Below are 21,549 nucleotides of genomic sequence, written 5' to 3' on the forward strand. Positions count from 1 at the left end.
CCTGCCTCCTCACACTGCTCCACAGGGGCCTGGGAAGCCCCCCCCCCCCCGGCCAGCCCCAGAGGCACCAGTCGCCTGGGGAGCTTGTAGCCAGGGCTGCTGCAACAAACAGGTGTGCAAGCCTTTGGGCGGCAGAGATGTGAGAGGGCATCAGAGGAGGGAGGGAAGGAAAGGGGGTTGTGTTGCCTGTGGCATCCCTGACCGTCATTCAAGGCAGCCCAGGGTGGCACGGCACACTGGTTGAAAACCACTGCCAAAGCAGTTGACAACACATTAAAACATCAAATAGTCCAGTCCAGAACAAAACAAATTCAAACTTCAAGGAAAATAATTCAGATCCTCCTCTAGGTGACTTTTTGCTTTCCCCAGTTGCCAACCTGGCATCCAGAGATCTCCACTTGGTCACAATTGGACCTGTGCCAGTTGCAAAAATGCTCCTAGCACCTAGCTAATTTCTAACAGCGACCAAATAGGGGCCTGGAGGGACACTGCTGGCACCTACACCTGTGCTTCCCTGCCCCATGCCACTGTAGCAGCACTCTGGATGAGACAGATCACTAGGCTAAGGGGCAGGCAGTGTCCCAAAATGTTTATGGAAAGGAGCTCTCCATGACTTAACAACTTCTGTTCCTTTGGCTAGCTTCACTGTCGGAGGCATCATGGCCTCAAATACCAGTTTCTGGGAACCGCAAGTGGGGAGAGTGCGGTTGTGTTAATGTCTACCTTGCAGGGTTTTCACAGGCACCGTGAGAACAGGATGCTGGCGGACCAGATGGGCCATTGGCCTGATCCAGCAGGCTCTTCTTATGCCCCTGTATTCAGGGCTCTTGCATTCCTAACAAACCTTCCTTGCATCCATTTCCCCCCATCTCGTCAGTATGCTGGGTGGCGGTGGGTGGCCTTGGTCCTGCTTCTGGGTTGTGGCAGGGAAATAGAAACACTTGCTCAGCATCTGCAAAGCTTTAATTGCACATTCAAGGAGTGCCCTGTTAGAAGAAAACATGCGTAGCAGCTTTGACTAACTTCCTGTTTCTGTTCATTTATTTAGAGAGGGTCGGCAGGGTGCAGATTGTGTCAATGTTTACCCTGCGCAAATTAGAAGCTGCAAGTTCTCATGTTAGGAATTTATACAAAGTCCTTTGTGTGCGTCGAGGGGGCTGCTATGCGCTGTGAAGTGTGAAGTCCCACGAAAACACACTGTAAAGTAACATGGCTCTGCTTTTTGACATTTGTTTTGTTTTGGTGTAGCCTTGTTCTTAGACAGATGCAGATGTTAAAACTCTGGACTAGGGGTGTTGTAAATGGGAGCAGAAATTACCTGTGCTCTCTTATTTGCCCTTTGTACAGAGCCTAGGGCTTGCTGATCAGAAGGTCGGCCGTTCGAATCCCCGTGATGGGGTGAGCTCCCGTTGCTCAGTCCCAGCTCCTGCCAACTTAGCAGTTCGAAAGCACGTCAAAGTGCAAGTAGATAAATAGGTACCGCTACAGCGGGAAGGTAAACGGTGTTTCCGTGTGCTGCTCTGGTTCGCCAGAAGCGGCTTTGTCATGCTGGCCACATGACCTGGAAGCTGTACGCCGGCTCCCTCGGCCAATTACACGAGATGAGCACCGTAACCCCAGAGTCGGTCACGACTGGACCTAATGGTCAGGGGTCCCTTTACCTTTACCAGAATGGATGCAGCAAATATGATTGGCATTTGCTGCTGTTGTTTTTCAGGCTGCTAATTATATGCAATTGATGTTGTACCCCCCCCCCCCAATTTGTATTGCATCTCCTATGCCTTGAAATAAATGGCTTTTGCATTGGAATGAACTGTTTGGAAGAATGCAATGATTAAGCAATCAATTCCAGTTCAGGTTTATTTCTTTTAAACCAAAATTTATATACCACTTGACTATAAGAAACACATGCAAGTGGTTTATAAGTATATAAATTGAAACATTTAAACGACTGATGAACGGCTAAAAACAGGTATTTGATGATAACATTCCAAAAATGATTAAAATCCACAGTAAGGAAAAAGGAAGAAAACACATATAACTTCTACTTGTTCAGATAGGCTCACTTAAAGGAAAATGTTTGAAGTGGGCATTGAAAAGAGCACAGGGGAGGTCCCTGTGGGCAGGGGGTTCCAAGGTTTTAAGTGCTGCCATATTAAAAGATTGATTTCTTACAAGTGTGGAACAAGTGTGGAACAATAGCAGTTCTGGTAACACTGCCAGTTCTGCAGATCGAAGCAGTCTAGTGGGCATATATTGGGTAAAGAAATCCAGCAGCTAAACTAGCCCCAAACTGTTAAAGGCTTTATATCCTGATACACTTTGAACTTGCCTTGGTAGCAAATGGACTACCGGTGCAGATTTCTGACAGGTCTCCCTCCTATCAGCAGCCATGCAATTGCAACAGCGGACTTAATTGCACTAACTTCAGCTTCTGAGTTGAGCCCCACACAAAGCGCATTGCAATAATCTAGTCTTGAAGTCACCAGTCCCTGAACAACTGTTTAATATCTCATATGCTTTTCTTGGGTTCCCTGGCTGCTGTTGGACTACAACCCCCATCATCTCTAGCTAGCAGGACCAACAGTCATGGATGATGGGAGTTGTAGTCCCAACAACAGCCCTGGGGGGGGGGAGCCCAAGTTTGAGAAACACTGGTAAGACCTATGCCATCACACTGGAACAGGTGCCAGGGCTAGGCACACACACCTCAGCAGGTAATGTTGTATGTTTCCTTGGGTGCCCTTGGAACAAAGGGCACTACTCCTAAATTACGATAAATATAGGTATGTTTACTGACTCAGTAGGTACATTTCTTTCTTATGTCGAAGGAGTCTCTCCTGCTACATTGCTGCAGCTGTTAGAGCAGGCATCCCCAAACTGCGGCCCTCCAGATGTTTTGGCCTACAACTCCCATAATCCCTAGCTAACAGGACCAGTGGTCAGGGATGATGGGAATTGTAGTCCAAAACATCTGGAGGGCCGAAGTTTGGGGGTGCCTGTGTTAGAGCAATCTCTTGTCTTGCAGAACTGACATGTATAACTCTGCCTTCCTTCCCCCAGTCTCGCAGTGTGGATAAGCAACATGCCGTCATCAACTACGACAAGGAGAAAGATGAGCACTGGGTGAAGGATTTGGGAAGCTTAAATGGGGTAAGTAAGGAAGTCGGCTGCTGGATGCGATGGCTTCATCCCTGCGGGTGTTTGGCTGCGCCTTTCCATTTTGCTTTGCTGGGAGCGGCTCAGAGACTTACCGTATGTGCTGAAGACGATTGAAGCATCTCAACGCAAAGTCAGTAGGGTTGGTGCTAATCATGGAAGGATAGTGAGCCTATTTTGGTGGAACCAAATGGTGGATAGGCCAGCCCCAGCTGTACCTCCATAGATGCTTCATAGTTTTTGGCTAGATCTGCTAGACATTCAGTTTTTCTCCTCCTCCTCCTGTTATGGAAGGTCCGCAAAGGCCTGAAAGACATTTTGACTGGTAGCAATGCTGGCAAGGGTTGTTCTGCTTTCTCGTGGATTGAAACAAGACTTCCGAGTTGCGTCTTCTGCTGTAGAACTTAAGAAGAGCTTTCTGAATCAGGTCGAAGGACCATCTGCATGTAGGCTTCTTATAGGCATCTGGTTGACCACAGTGGAAACAGGATTCTGCCCTTCAACTGATCCAGCAGAGCTTTTCTTCCTATGTTCCTAATTAACATATTTCAGATATTTCTGTTGTCCAATTTAAATTCTATCTATCCGTATTACGACTTACCTTGTATCAATGTATTTGTCCTTACCGGCCGCTTCGTTTGTAATTTTAGTAGAAAGTTTTGGATTGCATTCAATGTGCTGCTAAGGTGAATGTTTTGCTGGCACATGGATTTCTCCTTGTGCGATGGGCCTGCCCTTCCTCTGCTCCCCTTGTATGCAGCCTAAATATGTCCTAGGTTTACTCACAACCCTCTGGAGCAGATACCATTGCACAAGCCCTAAAAGTAGCACAATAGGTTCGCTGAATACTGCTTATTGCTTTCTATGTGCATAGTTTTCTATGGAGTATCTGTGCTTGCTGGTAAGCAATAAAACAGGCATAGGCAAACTCCGATCTTCCAGATGTTTGGGACTACAATCCCCATCATCCCTAGTTAACAGGACCAGTGGTCAAGGATGATGGGAAATGTAGTCCAAAACATCTGGTGGGCCAGAGTTTGCCTGCAATAAAATAAACAGCAACGTTTTTAAAAACTTTTGGGCTGTTAGAAAGGGAGTAATTCCATCAGAAAACTTTTGAAGTTTTTATCGCTAAAGAAATAAGACCTGACCTCTGAAATAAAAGAAGACAACTTTTCAGAGAAACCATGGATAAATCAGATATATTGTTGGCGGTAAAGTATATAAACTTTTGAAAACTAAATAAACACTTTTTTAAAAAAAGATTTTCGGAGAAACGAGCTTTGAAAATTTTTCAGTGGCATGAAATGAAAGAACAGGGCTGAGCTTCCTGCTGAGAAGGAATGTGACTTTACAGATCCTGTAAGGAAGAGGAACTCTCAGTCAATGTGACTGTGTACTGGAAATACAAGTATTTCATACAGAGAGATACATGCAGAACCACTGACTCATGCATGACAATCTCCCAGGTTGACAATCTCCCAGCTACTCTGCCCCTGTATTCTACTGCATGTACAGATCTGGACATCAACATATAATCGGTTGGGATCCAGCAACATCTGGAAGGCTGGAAGTTCCCCATCCCTGGGGTAGACCTTGTTGCTAGGGCTAGATGAATATGGCAGCTCTTTAACTTGGGTCTCCAGCTGTTTTTTTTTTGGACTACCAACTCCCATCATCCCTAGCTGGCAGGACCTGTGATCAGGAATGATGGGAGTTGTAGTTCAAAAAAAGCTGGAGCCCCAAGTTTGGGAAACCCTGGCCTAACAGCAGAAATCCAATTCTGAAGCATTGTTTCAAATTGAGATTGGGAGCACAACCGTGGTTATAGCAAAACCATGCTGCACCATGGTTAGCTTCAAGAATGAAAGGGGATGGGGCAGAAAGTAGAAAGAAAGGAAGGAAACAGGACAGAGTGTTTGAGCACATGAGATCTCCTTTGTTGTTGTTGTTTAGTCGTTTAGTCATGTCCGACTCTTTGTGACCCCATGGACCATAGCACGCCAGGCACTCCTGTCTTGCACTGCCTCCCGCAGTTTGGTCAAACTCATGTTGGTGGCTTTGAGAACACTGTCCAACCATCTTGTCCTCTGACGTCCCCTTCTCCTAGTGCCCTCCATCTTTCCCAACATCAGGGTCTTTTCCAAGGATTCTTCTCTTCTCATGAGGTGGCCAAAGTATTGGAGCCTCAGCTTCACGATTTGTCCTTCCAGTGAGCACCCAGGGTTGATTTCCTTCAGAATGGAGAGGTTTGATCTTGCAGTCCATGGGACTCTCAAGAGATCTCCTAGCTGTAGGTAAGGGACTCACCCAGCAGGGTTAATGATGTCTGCAACAGGCCATAGCTTGCATAAAAGATGTACCTTGCACAAGGCGCATAGTGAAATTATTTTAAATTATTTCAAGTATGTCCTGGAGCAGAGAGCTCTTTTTTTTGGCTCCCCAAACCCCCTTCTTAACCTTGTGTGAGCCCCACTGTTTTATGTCTGTGCTGTCGCTGTGGCAACGTACGGCAGCACATAATTTCCTGTCTCTCTTTGCTCTGCAAGTCCCATCTGCAAAAGATTGCTTGTGCTCTGGATTTCCAAATCCAAGTGCAGCTGTACGTGGCTTGGCTTTTCCAGCGTGCCAGCACATGTTTGCGAAGTATTTGCATTTTAAGGGTGGAGAGAACGCATTTGTTTCTTTGCCCATGCACACCCTTGAATGAGCAGAGTGACTTTGTAGTTTAGGTTCAGGGCAGGGGCTTGGAAGCTGTCATTGCAGCAGACCTCCAGTAGTGCCTTGGGTGGAAAACCTCAGAGGCTTCTCTTTCTGGCCCTGGGGATGGGAGACAAAACCAGAGCAACTCGGACCTGTCTCTGCGCCCTCTTTGCGCCTCCAACTAATCCAGCAGCCACAAGCTGCCGCTGCATAAAAACGACAAGAAAAAAAATCTGAATTCCGCAAGCTTTTACAAGCTGTGCAAAGCAGAGGAGGAGGATCTTATCCAGCCAAGGAACTGCCCAGATTCCTCTAGTCTTGTCCTTCAAAAGTGCAGGCCTTAACTTTCTTTCTACAAAACATTTGCACAACGGAGCTTAGGTATCCCTGGGAATTGGGCACCCCGGGTGGTTGCCAGGTTTGCTCTAATTAGCCAGCCTTAGCTAGGGGCAGATCCATCTGGCTGGCCTTGAGGGCACCTCATTGGATGGAGCTACGGTTGCAAGGGGAACCTCCTCTTTTAATGGCAGGGAAGTCATTGCCCATCCTGGCATCCTTGGCTCCTAGATCTTAAGATGCTTGCAGTGCAACCTGCCTTATACACCTAGCTCAGTGTTGTCCACACTGACTGGCAGCTGCTCTCCAGGCAGGTGACACTCCAATTGCTCAAACCCCTGACCCTGAGATTAAAGAGTCTCATGCTCTACCGGCTGAGCTATGCTCTATTACAGATCTTTATGGCCTTTCCCCATTTTCCTGTGCTTGCCCACCTTTTGGGCTTAAAACGAACATAGCTCATCCCAGCTGAACTGTCCTTGTTAGCTGCTTTGTCCTTGTTATCTTTGTGGGGCCTCAAATAGGTTTTATTTCAAAAGCCCAAGGTCTTGACTTATGAAAGCTCACCAGGCCGACGTCTGAGAACACTCCGCTCTAAAGTTCAGAGCAAACACACTTACTAGACGGCGGCTGCTCTCTAGCGTCGGCCACTTATCAAATTTCAGAGTCTCTTCCTTGCTGTGATGCCAAGGAGGGCGAAACCACTTTGAGATTACGTGGGCTGCCTGCAGATGTGCAGAATTCGTACTCTGCTTGGTTGAATAGTCCGAAAGCCTCTCCGCACATGGATTGTTCAATAAATACGGCAAAAACCAATTGCATCTCTCTGAATCTCTTTCAAGGCGGATAAAATGTGTGTGTGTGTCATTGCAGCAATTGCAGTAAAGGGTGTCTGTCGCATTGCCTGGGCAGGGTTAGTCAGTGTGGTGTTCAGTTAGCCAGGTATTGTTCAGTTCTAGCCAGCACAGCCAGTGGTCAGGGATGATGGGATTTGTAGTCCATAACATCTGAAGGATGCCTCATTGGCTACCAATTACTTTCCAGGCCCAATCCAAAGGGCTGCTGTTGACCTATTAAGTCTTAAATGGCTCAGGACAGCAATATCCCAAGAACCGCCTCTCTGCAATTGAACCGACCCAAACCCTGCAATCATCATCGGAGGCCTTTCTTCATGTGCCTCTTCCATGAGAGGTCTGCAGCATGGCAACACGAGAAAGTGCCTTTTCTGCAGTGGCTCCCCGTTTGTGGAATGCTCTCCCCAGGGAGGCTTGCCTGGCACCTTCATTGCATATATTCAGATGCTAGGTGAAAACGTTTGTCTGCCCCCAGGCATTCAACTCACTAGCATCCTATGGATTATAAATACCGTATTGGCCTGGATATAAACCGCACCCGCATATAAGCTGCTACCTTAAAATTCCGCAGGCACTCACATCCATTTCGTTTTACCGTAGGTCTGTTTCAGCAGCGATATTGTAAAAGCCAATTTTTGTAAGGTCACGAATTTAAGCCGCACTTTAATTGTTCACGGTCGGAATTTGGGGAAAAAAAAGTGAGGCTTATATTCAGGGCCACAAATGGTATGTTTGAGGGAGGGAGGTTATTGGTTTGTTATTGGTTTTGTTTTATGTATTTTGTATTCTCATTTTGTATTTTTCTGTTGTGAACCGCCCTGTGATGAAGGGTGGTATACAAATTTTAACAACAACAACAGTCTTTTAAATGACGTTTTGCCCTTCTTCTCCACAGACTTTTGTGAATGATGTGCGGATTCCAGACCAGAAGTACATCACGCTAAGACTGAACGATGTGATCCGTTTCGGCTATGATATCCTTTTTGGGCATGCTCTACGGGCAGAATTTTGTGGGACTCTTGGCAACGTCCTTCCTTACCACTGTGAGCCAATCCTGACTTCATGGGGCACCGTCCACTCCTGAAAGTCCTCCCTAATAATAATAATAACAACAACAATAATAAAGGTAAAGGTACCCCTGACTGCTAGGTCCAGTCGCAAACAACTCTGGGGTTGTGGCGCTCATCTCGCTCTATAGGCCGCATTTGTCTGCAGACAGCTTCCGGGTTATGTGGCCAGCATGACTAAGCCGCTTCTGGTGAACCAGAGCAGTGCACAGAAACGCCGTTTACCTTCCCGCCGGAACGGTACCTATTTATCTATCTGCACTTTGACGTGCTTTCGAACTGCTAGGTGGGCAGGAGCTGGGACCGAACAACGGGCGCTCAACCCGATGCGGGGATTCGAACCGCTGACCTTCTGATCGGCAAGCCCTCCTAGGCTCTGTGGTTTAGACCACAGGGCCACCCGCGTCCCTAATAATGATAATAATAATTAATAATACCTTTATTGTCAATGTACAACCTGTGTATGATGAAATTAATGCACTCCTTAATGATATTTACGGTTATTGCACTCTCTTGCAGCCTCATTTTAGAGAGGCAGTGTGGTATAGTGGTTAAAATGTTGGACTAGGACTGAGAAGAGCCAGGTTCAGACTTCCATTCATCAGTGAAACTCATGGGGGGCACCTTGAGGCCTAATGCTAGCACTCAGCCTAACCTACCGTACTTTTTTGTGTATAAGACGCCCCCATGTATAAGACGCCCCCTATTTTTGGGGACCCAAATTTAAGAAAATGCGGGGAGATGGCACAGAGTTGTTGAGCTTTTTTGGGGGGAGGATTGCCCAGAGTTGTTGCGCCACCCAGCCTTGCCTTAGGGCCGGCCCTGCCCACAACATCTGCCTCTCGTCTGTCCCCTCGCCGACAGAAGCTGCCAATCGCCCGCTCAATTACCACAGCGTCAGCCAATCAACACCCCCCCCCATTGACGCAGCAACCAATAACACGCCCAATAGCCGCTGACAGCTGTGGCAGCAACCAATCAAATACCCACCCTATGCAATATCCATGTATTAGACGACCCAAACTTCTTAGCATAATTTTAAAGAAAAAAAGCCTAGTCTTATTCACGGAAAAGTACGGTACTTCACAGGGTTGCTGTGAGCAACTTGTTCATTTGTTTATTTGCAGCATTTAAAACTTGCATATTTATTTGCAGAATTTATAACTCGGTTCATTTATTAATTTACAGCATTTGTAGCCAGTAAGTAGTAGCTTGCAAACATGTGTCCTAAGACGGTCCCTGCCCTCAGCTTCACGATCTAAGAGGACACGACACACAAGGAAAAGGAAAAGGGAGGGAGGAGGGGACACTAAGGCAGTTTGAATCCTCATGGTGGTGTTTGTGTGTGACATTGACTTGAGGGAGTTATCCTGCCCCCTCCCCAGGCCTGGCTCTAGGTGCAGTCCCGATGGTGCGGGGCCGGCGGGGGGTCGCTGCGAGGGTGGGGCGCCGGAGCGATCTCCACGCCTCAGCGCCAGGGCGCCCGACCTGTTCGAGACGGGCCTGCCCCTCCCCAATGTCTGTGGCGGTTTGTATTTGGACAGTGGGTTAATGTCAGTCACTCTGACCCCCTTAGAGAAAATTCAGGATATGAAAGCAAGGTTCTTTCCCTGAGACGCTCATGGAAGAGCGTCCTTTGGATTTCACCCTCCGTCCCTTGGAGGTTTTGGGACTTTTGGCAACTGAAAAAATGTTTGCAACCTGGCCTTGAGCAAAGCCAAACAGTGGATTTTGTTGGCTTCAGTGGGGAATTCCCTCTGGATCCCCCTAAATTGGCAAAAACAGCGCTCTTGATTTCCGTCGCTGCCTCCCAAAGCGGTTGGAAAAAACTTACACTTGGCATCAGCTCCAGAGGGAAAGAATGCAATTGCTTAACTCTTTTGGAAACATCTGTGAGATGGAGCTGCAGAATCTTACGAGGCTGGGCTTTTAAAACCTCTTCATCAGAGCATCATCTCCCAGTTGTCTGGTATCTTCAGCCAGTTACGGTACCAGTGTTGCGATCGCTTTCTGTGTATGCTCTAGGTCCCCCCCAGGCCAGGAATTTTTAATAACAATTCGCAGGTGGACGGACCATTTCCTCTGTGACAGAACATGTGATTTGCCTGAAGAAGGTTCCAGGTTAAATCCTGCACATCTGAGGTTAGCAGGTGCCAGGAGAGATCTCTTGCCTGACATCCAGGACAGGTGGAGTAGACCAGCTGGAGTAGACCAGCCTTGTAAATAAGCCCACAGAAGTTACTAGCCTGCAGCAATTACTATTAGTGTGCTGGGCCCCGTGTCAGAAATTAGCCGGGTGTGTTTTGCGACCATGTGGATGCCAGGTTGGCGATTGGGGAAAGCAAAACGTCACTTGGAAGAAAAGGATCTGAAATATTTTCCTTGAAGTGGTTTAATTCTGGATCGTTTGATGTTTTAATGTATTGTAACCCGCTTTGAGATTTGTTCTTTAAAATATAAAGTGGAAGCCTTCCTGTTGGGGATGGTTGTTGTTGTTTAGTCGTTTAGTCGTGTCCGACTCTTCGTGACCCCATGGACCATAGCACGCCAGGCACTCCTGTCTTCCACTGCCTCCCGCAGTTTGGTCAAACTCATGTTCGTAGCTTCGAGAACACTGTCCAACCATCTTGTCCTCTGTCGTCCCCTTCTCCTGGGGATGGTTACCGATGATATAAAAAAAAGGTGACCAAAAATTATTTTTGTATGCCACCACAGGGGCCAGGCTATTATTAGCTCAAGTTTGGAAACAGCAGCAGATTCCCTCAGTAGAGGAGTGGGGACAAAAAATCATGGAATATCTGGGCATTGCCAAATTAACTGTGATCATTAGATATCAAGGAGAGGAAACTTTTAATAAGGAATGGAAGAAATTCATAGAATATACTGAGAAAATATTGTAAAGACCGAATTGACAAATCAGTAGACACGGAACGATGTATATAAAAATCTCTTTATTGATGTTATATTGAACAGAGACTGGAACAAAAAAAATAGAATGTGTGCATAATACAATAATATACAAGTAACTAGAAAAATACATAATGGCAAATACTTGTACTGTATAGAGATTAATAATTGCGCAAAGATATTGGCTGCAAAGGCTGCAAAGAAAGGGGGGAAGTCAACAAAGGACATAAATTTGATATTGTATAACGAAAGAGGATATGTTTTGTACACTTTACAGAATTTGTGAAATACAATGCTGTAAATGGTTTTTTTGGGGGGGCGGGGGAACAGAAAACCAAAAAAAAATATGATTAAAAATAAAATAAAAATACAAAGTGGTATAGACATGAAAGATAATAACAATGACAATAATAATAATTCCCATTGGAAAAAAAGCACCTGGACATTCCATTGTGGCAAACGCAATTCAGGTTTAAGGCGTCATTTGGCGATTAGATTCTATATCTGAGTTTTTAACTCTAGCTGGGACTGGAGCAAGTTGGTAGGAGAGGGATGGAGAGAGCTAGGAAGGGCATGGCTGAGAGGACCTTTCGCCCCTGGCACATGCTAGGTTTCCGTGCTTGGCACAGTCCCCTCTTTTTTTCTGCTTCCAGCTCTTCATTGCCTGCTTGCAATACTAAATATGGCTTATGGCTACCAGGCTTAAATGCAAGGCTGGAATGGATAGCGCTGGTCTAGACAAGCAAATAGCCTGACCTAGTTTAAGGCCACGTCGGCTTCATGCATTTAAAGCACTGATTTACCACTCCAAACATCCATGGTTTTCCTGCACAGAACCCTGGGAGCTGTAGTTTGCTAAGGGTGCTGAGAGTTGTTTAGGAGAACCCTATTCCCTGTGCAGTACGGCAATTCCCAGAATCCTTCAACGACCCATCCTCCTTCTGGTGGAACTCTGGAAATTGTAACTGTGGGGTGGGTGAAAAAAAAAGGGGGGATTAGGCCACAAAGCTGATTTGGTGTACGTGAGTTCACGACGCCTGAAATTCTTTCGGTCCATGCCCTTTCCCTTTTTTAATTTATTTGCCATGTTGTGGGTTCGAGGGACGTATGATCATGGGAAAAAATCATCTGGCCCATATTGATATATATATGAATATATGAATTAATATTAATATAAATTTAATAAAATAGTAAAATAATAATAATAATAATAATAATAATAATAATAATAATAATAATAATAATAATACTATGCCGGTCCTGGGAATAAATGGGGAGGGGGATGTTAAACTTTGCTTATCCTGTGATATGTACGATGAACGGTGGTGTCGGAGAACAGCTCTCTGGTGTGAGACACACACACACACACACACACACACACACACACACACACACAAACCAACCATGTTCCACCAGTCTATTCCCATCCACCCCTAATTTATATCGACCTCCTTTCATTAAGCAGCCTTGATGCTAAAATCAGGTCAATGGGGGGAAAAATTCCTGATTAGCAAGGCATTGATTTTTTAGCAGGTTCCTGAATTATCCCAGGATCCATACCCACCTCTGGCTTTTTAATTTTTTCTTAAATTTGTCTACATTTCAACACTGTGTTTTCTGTCGAGTGCAAAAACGGGCATTATTCCGCTTTAACGTGCTTTGTGGACAAGCAAGGTTCTCTCTCCCAAATAGTGTGGCGGAGTTGGCATTTCAGTGCATCTTGGCAGCAGAAACGGGTCTCTCTGCAGGCCTTGCGTTTGTTTGGATCCTTGTGGTGTGTTTGTGTCATAAGGAGAGAGATAAAAAAAAGGACAGTGGTAGTTGCGGGGCTAGGGAGAACCTTCTGCCGAAACTGAATCTTTCGCAGATGAAATTGCCTGCCTAATTACGGCAACCTGCCGCAATTTACTCTGTCCCCTCCCTACCACCCGACTGGCATTTTCCAAAAAAGCCTTCTGCCTTTCCCCTTCTCGTTCAGCTCTTTATAGCTCGCACCGTCTTCCGTATTGCCTGAGTCAGCAGTGTTCTCATGCAGAAGGGGACGCATCTGCCGGCCACGACAAAAAACTGGCCGGTTTCCCCAACTGTGCCCTTGTCCTTGGTCTGTCCCCCTCTCTCTAAAAGCAACATGCACAATCCTTTCTTGCATTTCCAAACGTTCCCAAATAATCCCCCACCCTCCTCTGTTGGTGAAGTGCAAGCCAGCTATTCTGTGCAGCTGCAATGTGAGCTGTGTAAACGTTGCCCATTTAAAATGGTTCATTGTGCTTTGGAGGGGAAAATCTTTTGTGCTGCCTCTTTACTTATTGCTCCAGAGGCAGAGCCTGGTGGCTGGGTGTGGCAGACACATTTTTGCACAATGCTGCAAAACAGCCTTGCTGTTTTCATTAAGTGGCAAGGTAGGCCTTCCCATTTCTCTCCAACCCAGGTGTTCCACTGCCTGCCTGCCTGCGCACGAAGCTCCCAGGATATGTTCCATTTTAAGTTGGAGCCTGTCTGGGCAAAGGGCACCAAATTCATGATGGAGCTCTGAACTTTCATTTTCATTTTGGCCTGCTCTTGATTGTGACAGACAGAGAAGCCTCTCCTTTCTTCCTTAAAAATAAATAAATGCAGATTTTCTTGAGGAACAAAAGTGCTTATAGCATCTCCGCTTTCGGTTCATAGAGCCCTTTCTTCAGATCAGTTACATTCAATGGGGCTGCAGTGGTACCTCAGTTCTCAATAGCCTTGGTACTCAAATGCCTTGGTTCTCCAACGCCAAAAACCCAGAAGTAAGTGTTCCGGTTTACGAACATTTTCCGGAAGCTGAACATCCGATGTTTCTGTCTGCTTGGTTTTCTAACATTTCGGAAGGCAGACAGACTTCCGGATTGGATTAAGTTTGCTGCTTTTGTTTTTGCTATTTATTTTGCGTTTTTGTTTTTGAGGCTTTTCCGGTTAATTCGTTTTTGTGACTGTGTGGAACCCAGTTCCACAATTGCTGATTTAAGGGTTGTTTATAAAAGTCTGGAACGGATTAATCCGTTTTGCCTTACTTTCTATGGGAAGATGCGCCTTGGTTTTGGAACGCTTTGGTTTTGGAACGCACTTCCGGAATGGATTAAGTTTGAGAACCAAGGTACCACTGTAATGTTGCAGACAGGATGAGGCTGGAGGAGGAGAGAGAGAAAGGGGGCAGATAGCAAACTTTGGTATTTTTACATGGTGTATGTGTGAGGTTTTGGTGTCAGCGTCATGTGGGTACATTCTTTATTAGTTTTTGTTGGCGATGAGAGAGATTGAGGGGCCCAGGACATGGTTGGAAAGCCTTTTTGTTACCTGAGCAAGCCTGGACCACCCACAGCTGGGTGGTGTAGTGGTTAAGAGTGGTGGACTCGTAATCTGGTGAGCCGGGTTTGCTTCCCTGCTCCTCCACATGCAGCTGCTGGGTGACCTTGGGCTAGTCACACTTCTCTGAAGTCTCTCAGCCCCACTCACCTCACAGAGTGTTTGTTGTGGGGGAGGAAGGGAAAGGAGACTGTTAGCTGCTTTGAGACTCCTTAGGCTAGTGATAAAGTGGGATATCAGATCCAAACTCTTCTGCTTCTCCTCCTCCTCAAACATCCCCCTCTCCCCCTCTTTGCTCTTAAGGGTGCCGCCTTTCACCTGCACAGAGTGGAACAGGCTCAGCCAAGGATTCCTCTGGTAGCGAATCTGCTCTACCCATGTGATTCTGGAAGCGGGACAGCTCAGCGCCCGTGTGCCACAGTGTCTGGCAACATGGCGGTCAAGGGGGCGGAAGGGGATATGCACTTTCTAGTTGCCTCTGCTGAGCAGTGGCCAAGCAGGGACGTATGGCTTGGCGTTCGAAACTCCCATTGTTCTAGGCCAGGCATCCGCAAACTCGGCCCTCCAGCTGTTTTGGGACTACAACTCCCATCATCCCTAGCTAACAGGACCAGTGGTCAGGGATGATGGGAATTGTAGTCCCAAAACAGCTGGAGGGCCGAGTTTGGGGGTGCCTGTTCTAGGCACATTTTGCGACAGGGAGTTTCATTAGTGCGAGCATTTTGTGAGCTCTGGGCCCAATACTGCGCCTAAGATTTCAAGATAAAAATTGCAGAGTGGAAGGAAAGGTAGGCCTTTTTCTGCCTTCCTGCTTCCAGCCACTCTCCGAAGACTTGAGAAGAGAACCTCTTAAGAATATTACGGGAGTGCGCGGCGGAAGTACTAGACCATGTAAAAAACGAACGTGATATACTCGCCACAGTTCATTCATTTTCAGCTTTGTCTTCTTGTTATTTAAAAGGCACACCTAGACATTCTGTTGATGTGCCCATAACCTGGGTTTAAGTGCCATTTAGCTTTCATAGCTCGGTTTCTAACACTGCTGTGCAGGGATGTCCACATTTATTTCTGTGAGGAGGCCTGGGCGACAGCATTGGTTTTTCGAACTGTGTGCAGTAGTGATGACCATTGACTTGGATGGCCTTACACTGTGAGAACCGAATGCTAGACTAGGTGCGCCTTTGGTCTGATCCGGCAGGGCTGCTGCTTCTCCTCCTCCTCCTCCTCCTCCTCCTCCTCCTCCTCCTCCTCCTCCTCCTCCTCCTCCTCCTCCTCCTCCTCCTCCTCCTCCTCCTCCTCCTCCTCCTTCTTCTTCTTCTTCTTCTTCTTCTTCTTCTTCTTCTTCTTCTCCCTTAAAAAAATCCTTTAGTGTGAGCAACCCTCCATAGGAGAACTCATTTGAAATGAATGGAATGCACTCTGTTTGTTGCAAGGGCATGCCCTGGATTGGCGCAGCCATTCAGGGACTCTCAAGTGTCCTTCTTGCCAACTGAAGTATAGCTTAATTTAATTGCAGCTGGATGGATAGGTGTAAGAGGACTTGGCAGGAAGGGGGGGGGGAGAGAGGCAGGCAGGGAGAAAGGAATGATGTCATCAACTTTCTCCTCCTGTGATTCTGAATCACCTGTTTTTCCTCTCTTGCCCACCTGAGGTGTTTTTTTTTTTTTTTACTTCCTTGTAGAAATGATGTAAGTTTTGGCTGCGAGGTGATCCTAGCTGGTGTGCTGTGTGTTTTTTTTTCTTTTGAAGGTGCAGTGAATTCCTTTTCTTTATTGATTTGTAGAATTTATATACTGCTCTCTCTCTCTCTCTCTGCAAATCATGATCAGCAGATATAATCCGGGGCGTGGGGAGCTATATCTGTTCATGTATATATACAACAATAACGAATGATACTTTCTAAAAACTAAGCAGAAACAGAATAAAACTGTATTATAAGTCAAATTGGGCAGTGTACAATTGAAAGTTGGGAATTGGAGACCTTGAAATATTGCGTAAACTTAAAGAGGCATATAAAGCTTGGCGTCTCTCTCTGCCTCTCAAACAACCAAGGGGACAGTATAATAATAATAATAATAATAATAATAATAATAATAATAATAATTTATTATTTATACCCCGCCCATCTGGCCGGGTTCCCCCAGCCACTCTGGGCGGCTTCCAACAAAACATTAAAATACAGAAATCCATCAAACATTAAAAGCTTCCCTAAACAGGGCTGCCTTAAGATGCCTTCTAAAGGTCTGGTAATTGTTCTCTTTGACCTCTGGTGGGAGGGCATTCCACAGGGTGGGTGCCACTACCGAGAAGGCCCTCTGCCTATTCTAAAGATGTGTGCTACCACCGAGAAGTCCTGCTTCCTCATCGATAAGTGATAATCTGCTGGTCATGAGATGACTAACAGGATCTCCTCGGAAGATCTGAAAGCTCTGTTGGGCCTGTGCTGAGACGGCCAAGGATCTGCTGGATCGCAAGCTGTTGCATCACTGCATCGGGCCTGATCTGGGGCTGTTCACCCTGCTCTGCAACTTCCACCCCAGCTGTCATGAACAGCAGGCCTGCAGATGTTTTGATAGCTCCCCAGTGGCGGGAGTGGGAAAATTTGGATTGCACCTCAGTTATATCAGCAATGCTCAGTTTTAACATATGCACCCCATCGCAAATCAGTCTTGTCACAGATGGTGAATCTCCATCCCCTTACACACTTTCCCTTTCCAGCCGCTGTATGATGAATGTTTATTTATGGCTCTTTTGAAATCATCTGACATGACCGTGTTGGGAGAGGAGTTGCCGTTGGCTTCTAATAATGTTACGGTTGGCTTCTAATTTTGTTACAGTAGATGAGTCCTGCAAAAAAACCCCTCTGCTTCTTTCCTTAACGTGTTCTCTACATGCCAACATGTATGTGCTCGAACACATCCAACACAAGGTCCCAGAAGAAGCGCTAAAGGTGAGCATTTGCATTCCTTTTTATGTTTGTTTGTTGGGGGGGCGGGATGAGAATAAGGGGGGGGGCTATTTATGACACGCTTCTTGCGCTAGTGAGCTATTCCTACAGGTCAGGGAGATCGCACGAGTGGATCGACACCATTTTCTTTCTGCTGTTTAGCTTGCAAAATCCCCCAAAACGGGTGTCGGGGAAATGGGATTTCCTAGATTCATAGGAGGCGTGGGATCTGATTCCTCCAATAGCTCTCTTAGCAGTAGAAATGAGGGGCTGTGTGGCTCAGTGGTAGGACGCATGCTCTGCGTGTTTCCATGGATAACGAGATCAGCTGATATTGGGAAGGTCATTTCTGTGCCTGTAGGGAGCGTCAGGGAATTCTACTCAATACGGATCCAGAGCAGATTACAGTTAGCACATTGCAGGATTCCCAAAAAATAGACCAGGGGCAATTAATATTTCATCCAGCGAGCTTTACTGCTACTGAAGGCAAAGGATTATAATAGTCACAAATCCAATACAATCAGGATTAGCACTGTCCATAAGAAATCCAGTTGCAGCAGACTTAACTTAAACTTACAATAACTTATAATAAGACTAAACCTTAACACTAAGCATACTGTGTACAGAACACCACACCAGAAGGAAGAGAGATAGGAAGAGAAAGTGAAGCCCAGGCTTCTTCTGGCCTTACTTTTATAGTCAGCATGACCTTGACTAAAGGAGATAGCAGAACCAGTTTAAACCAGCTGCACTCACTGGGGGAGGAAGAGGAGTGCGGGGGGAGCGCATTGCCCCCAGCAGCGCGATCCCGGCAGGCTTCCATCGTGGCTGCCACCCCCCGCTCACACTGGGCACCGTGCCCCCAGGACGCACACCACGCCCCTGCGGGCAACGCCCCCAAGACGCGTGCCAGCCCCGCCCCCGCTTGCTTGCCACCTCCCGGTGCCGGAGCACGAAGCTCCGCCACTGGCTGCACTTAGCTTCTCTGAAGAAATAACCCAAACACCATGAACCTTCTGCTTGTTTCTTTCACACACAGAAGCTTCCAGAACCCTCTTGTATCGATTAGAATAGGAAAGATCTCTACAGTCCGCTCTGTCTTTAAGAGTTTTATTGTGCATACTATTTACAGTGCAGAGACATCAGAAAACATGACTGCCTAGTCGCTCCCAGAATCCGGCAATACCGCCTTCCGGTTTCTAGTCCAACGTAAGAGCTTGGGGACCCCAAAACACCTCCCCTTCGCCCTACGTCTGGGCGCGCACCTCAAATCGGGCGCCGGAAGGGGCTGCATCCCATCTCCCCTTTGTTGGCGGGGACATTGCTGTGACTCCGCTGTGTCGCTGAGCCTTCCTTCCTCTACTGGCTGTCTGAGTCGGTGCAAGCAGCATCTTGGAGCAGCATCTTGGAGCCCTCCCTCCTGACCCGCTGCTGGCACTATCGCTGGGTGAAGTGCTGATGGTCACCTGACCTCTGCTTAGAAACCCCCAATGGAAGAGTGGTGTGCACATTTCATTCAGAGATTCTCATTCAGGCACGAGCTTTGTTGATGAGAACAGGTGTTGTGCAAAAAGTACAGGTGCACCTTTGCCGCCACCACTCCCATTTATTTCAGAGCTTTCCCATGAGAAACACCCAGTGCAGTACAATATGCTGAAACAATCTTAGATCAGAGTTAATCCCCACCTGGCGGTTCCGTGTTTTGCCAAGACTGGTACTTCGCTGATTATTATATATCTTTGCCTAGTCCATAGGATAGGCTGCCTTCACCTTGTCAAGGTTTTGGCCCATAGTCATGAGCTCCAGCAATTTCACTTACCGGTACTTTTTATTTTAAAGCCAGCCAGTGATGAGGTTCTTGTGAAAGTCCATGGCTCAGGCAAAGTTGTCAAGCAGGATTCGGGCCATGTTTTGGCTGTCCGAGCCTGAGAAAGTAATACGCACATCGTAAGAAAGACACACAACAGTGCAGATTGGAGGTCTTGTGTAAATTCCGTGGCAGGGCAAAAGAGCTTTCACAAAAGGTTGGGGGTGTATGTGTGCTATTTTGAAACAGTGGCTTGTTTCAGCAACAGGTTATAAGAAATGTCTCCAGCCTTCTTAGGCCTCGGGACACACCCAGAACTGCCATGGACACACAAACAAAGCCCATTTCACGGAAAGAAAAACTAGTGATGGTTGCCTTTCCGAACAACAACAGGCGAAACAGCTACAACCCCCACAAAAAATAAAACACGCACACACACAAACAGGCAGGCTCCCCAAGCATAGCTGTCAAGTCTCCTGTTTTTCGCAGGAAACCCCCAGATTTAAATCCGTTTCCCGCTGGTCTCCCGAATTGAAAAATATCCCGTAAATCCCCTGGATTTGCAGCTCCTGCCGGCGCTGGCAGCCATGGCCCGGCTCTCGGCTGGCTGCTTACTCACTTGGCTTTGGAAATCGCCTCTGCGCATGCCCAAGCATGCGCAGAAGCGATTTCTGGTGCCCAGACATGCGGACATGGGCAGCCTGACACCGGAAGTCGCTTCTGCCCATGTCTGGACATGCGCAGAACTGATTTCCGCTGCCGCTCTGCCCATGTCTGGGCACCGGAAATCGGGCAGAGCCGGCACCGGAAGTCGCTTCTACGCATGTCTGGACATGTGCAGAAGCGACTTCTGGTGCCGTGCCGCCGCTGATCCCTTATTTTCCCTTATTTTCCTATCTGGAAGTTGACGCCTATGTCCCCGAGCAGGCAGACCGTCTCAAAACTTCAACCCCGTCATTTTTTAAAAAAAATATTATAAATAAGGGGTCTGAGGGTATTAGGATGTCCACATGTACTGCCCCAGGACTGCAAAGAAGCCCATTTTCTCTTCTCCTCAAACTTCTTGCCTTTGCGCACCCCCCCCCACAAAATACTACCAAAATGTTTTGCATTTCCCCATTCCTGTTTACTCTTCACACTGTAACAATGACAAATTATTAATTTCAATTACAAGGTTGCTGCATTGCGGGGGGTTGGATTAGATCACCCTGATGCTCCTTTCCAATTCTACAATTCTATGATTCTGGCACCGACTAGGCCCAGAGATGCTTTGCTTTGTCCCAGGGGCAACTTCACGTGCATTCAGATCAACCTGTTTGCAAGTGTTCATGTCAGCCGTTCCTCTGTGTCCACACACACTCCCAAGTCGCACCTCTCGCCATCCCTGACTCGTTTTTGCCTGGCTGGAATGTGTCCTTGAACAGTGCCGGATTTACATAGAAGCTAAACAAGCTATAGCAGACATAGGCAACCTTGGCCCGCCAGATGTTTTGGGACTACAACTCCCATGATCCACAGCTAACAGGACTAGTGGTCAGGGATGATGGGAAGTGTAGTCCCAAAACATGTGGTGGGCCAAGGTTGCCTATGCCTGAGCTATAGCTTAGGGGCCCCCCGAGAAACAAATTTAAAGGGAAAAAACACCTGTATGTACATTTCCAAAATATAAGATATATATATATATATTTTAAAAATCTACATACAGCAGCAGTGTTTTGTGTTGTGTAGGCTCCTATGATGTAAGTAATGGGCCCTGCCTGCTAGCCTGTTCCCTAAAATATCACATATAAAGGGCCCCATTACCTTCAGTAGCTTAAGGCCTCATCAAACCTAAATCCGGCCCTGTCCTTGAACTCTAACAATACTTCTTGCTTGGCTGGATAAGTGGCTAGAGAGTGTATGAATAAGCTTGCCTGTGAATAAACTTAATGCTTATTTTGCTCTACCCAAAAATTGTCTTGCGGCCCCCAAAGGCTTGCTCAAAAAGGGAGTGTTGCCCCTTGGGCTGGAAGAGGTTTTCCCCCACCCAACCTTTGCGCTATAGACCTTTGTGTGTCTCGCTTTTGCCCTTCAGCACGAGAAATACACCAGCCAGCTTCAGATGAGCTTCAAAAGCGCAGTCATGAAAAGGGTGGAGCAGCCCTTGGAGCACGGCGGAGATACCGAGTCGCCCCAAGCGAAGCTGGAGAAAGGCGAGAAGAAAGCAATTACAGGTACCTGTGCGGGAAAACCAGTTGGCCGGGGACCGAAATGAGCCTGTCTCTCTCTCTCTCGTCTTGATTTTGCTGGTGATTAGGAGTTAGCCGTCCAGCAGGAGTGTGGGGTTGCCGTTGTGGATCTGGCGCAATGCAACCTTGCCTCTCCTTACCCATGCCAAAATGAGATCTGCGTGAGATTTGAACTCGCTCCCACAGGAGGCAGCGATGGGCTTGGCAGATT

General features: G+C 47.0%; 1 protein-coding gene across 3 annotated transcripts in view; it reads left to right on the top strand.

Moving 5' to 3' along the window:
- CEP170B (centrosomal protein 170B) overlaps nt 1-21,549 on the top strand; it is an 85,734-nt gene that overhangs the window by 13,292 nt on the left and 50,893 nt on the right. For all 3 annotated transcript variants that reach the window (XM_035104935.2, XM_035104954.2, XM_060271576.1), the window contains exons 3-6: nt 3,064-3,153; nt 7,948-8,026; nt 17,248-17,306; nt 21,185-21,323. In XM_035104935.2, the coding sequence (XP_034960826.2) occupies nt 3,064-3,153; nt 7,948-8,026; nt 17,248-17,306; nt 21,185-21,323 (367 nt within the window). The remainder of the gene's footprint in view (nt 1-3,063; nt 3,154-7,947; nt 8,027-17,247; nt 17,307-21,184; nt 21,324-21,549) is intronic.

This window comes from Zootoca vivipara, chromosome 1, assembly GCF_963506605.1.
Source record: "Zootoca vivipara chromosome 1, rZooViv1.1, whole genome shotgun sequence".
NCBI classification, from domain to species: Eukaryota; Metazoa; Chordata; class Lepidosauria; order Squamata; family Lacertidae; genus Zootoca; species Zootoca vivipara.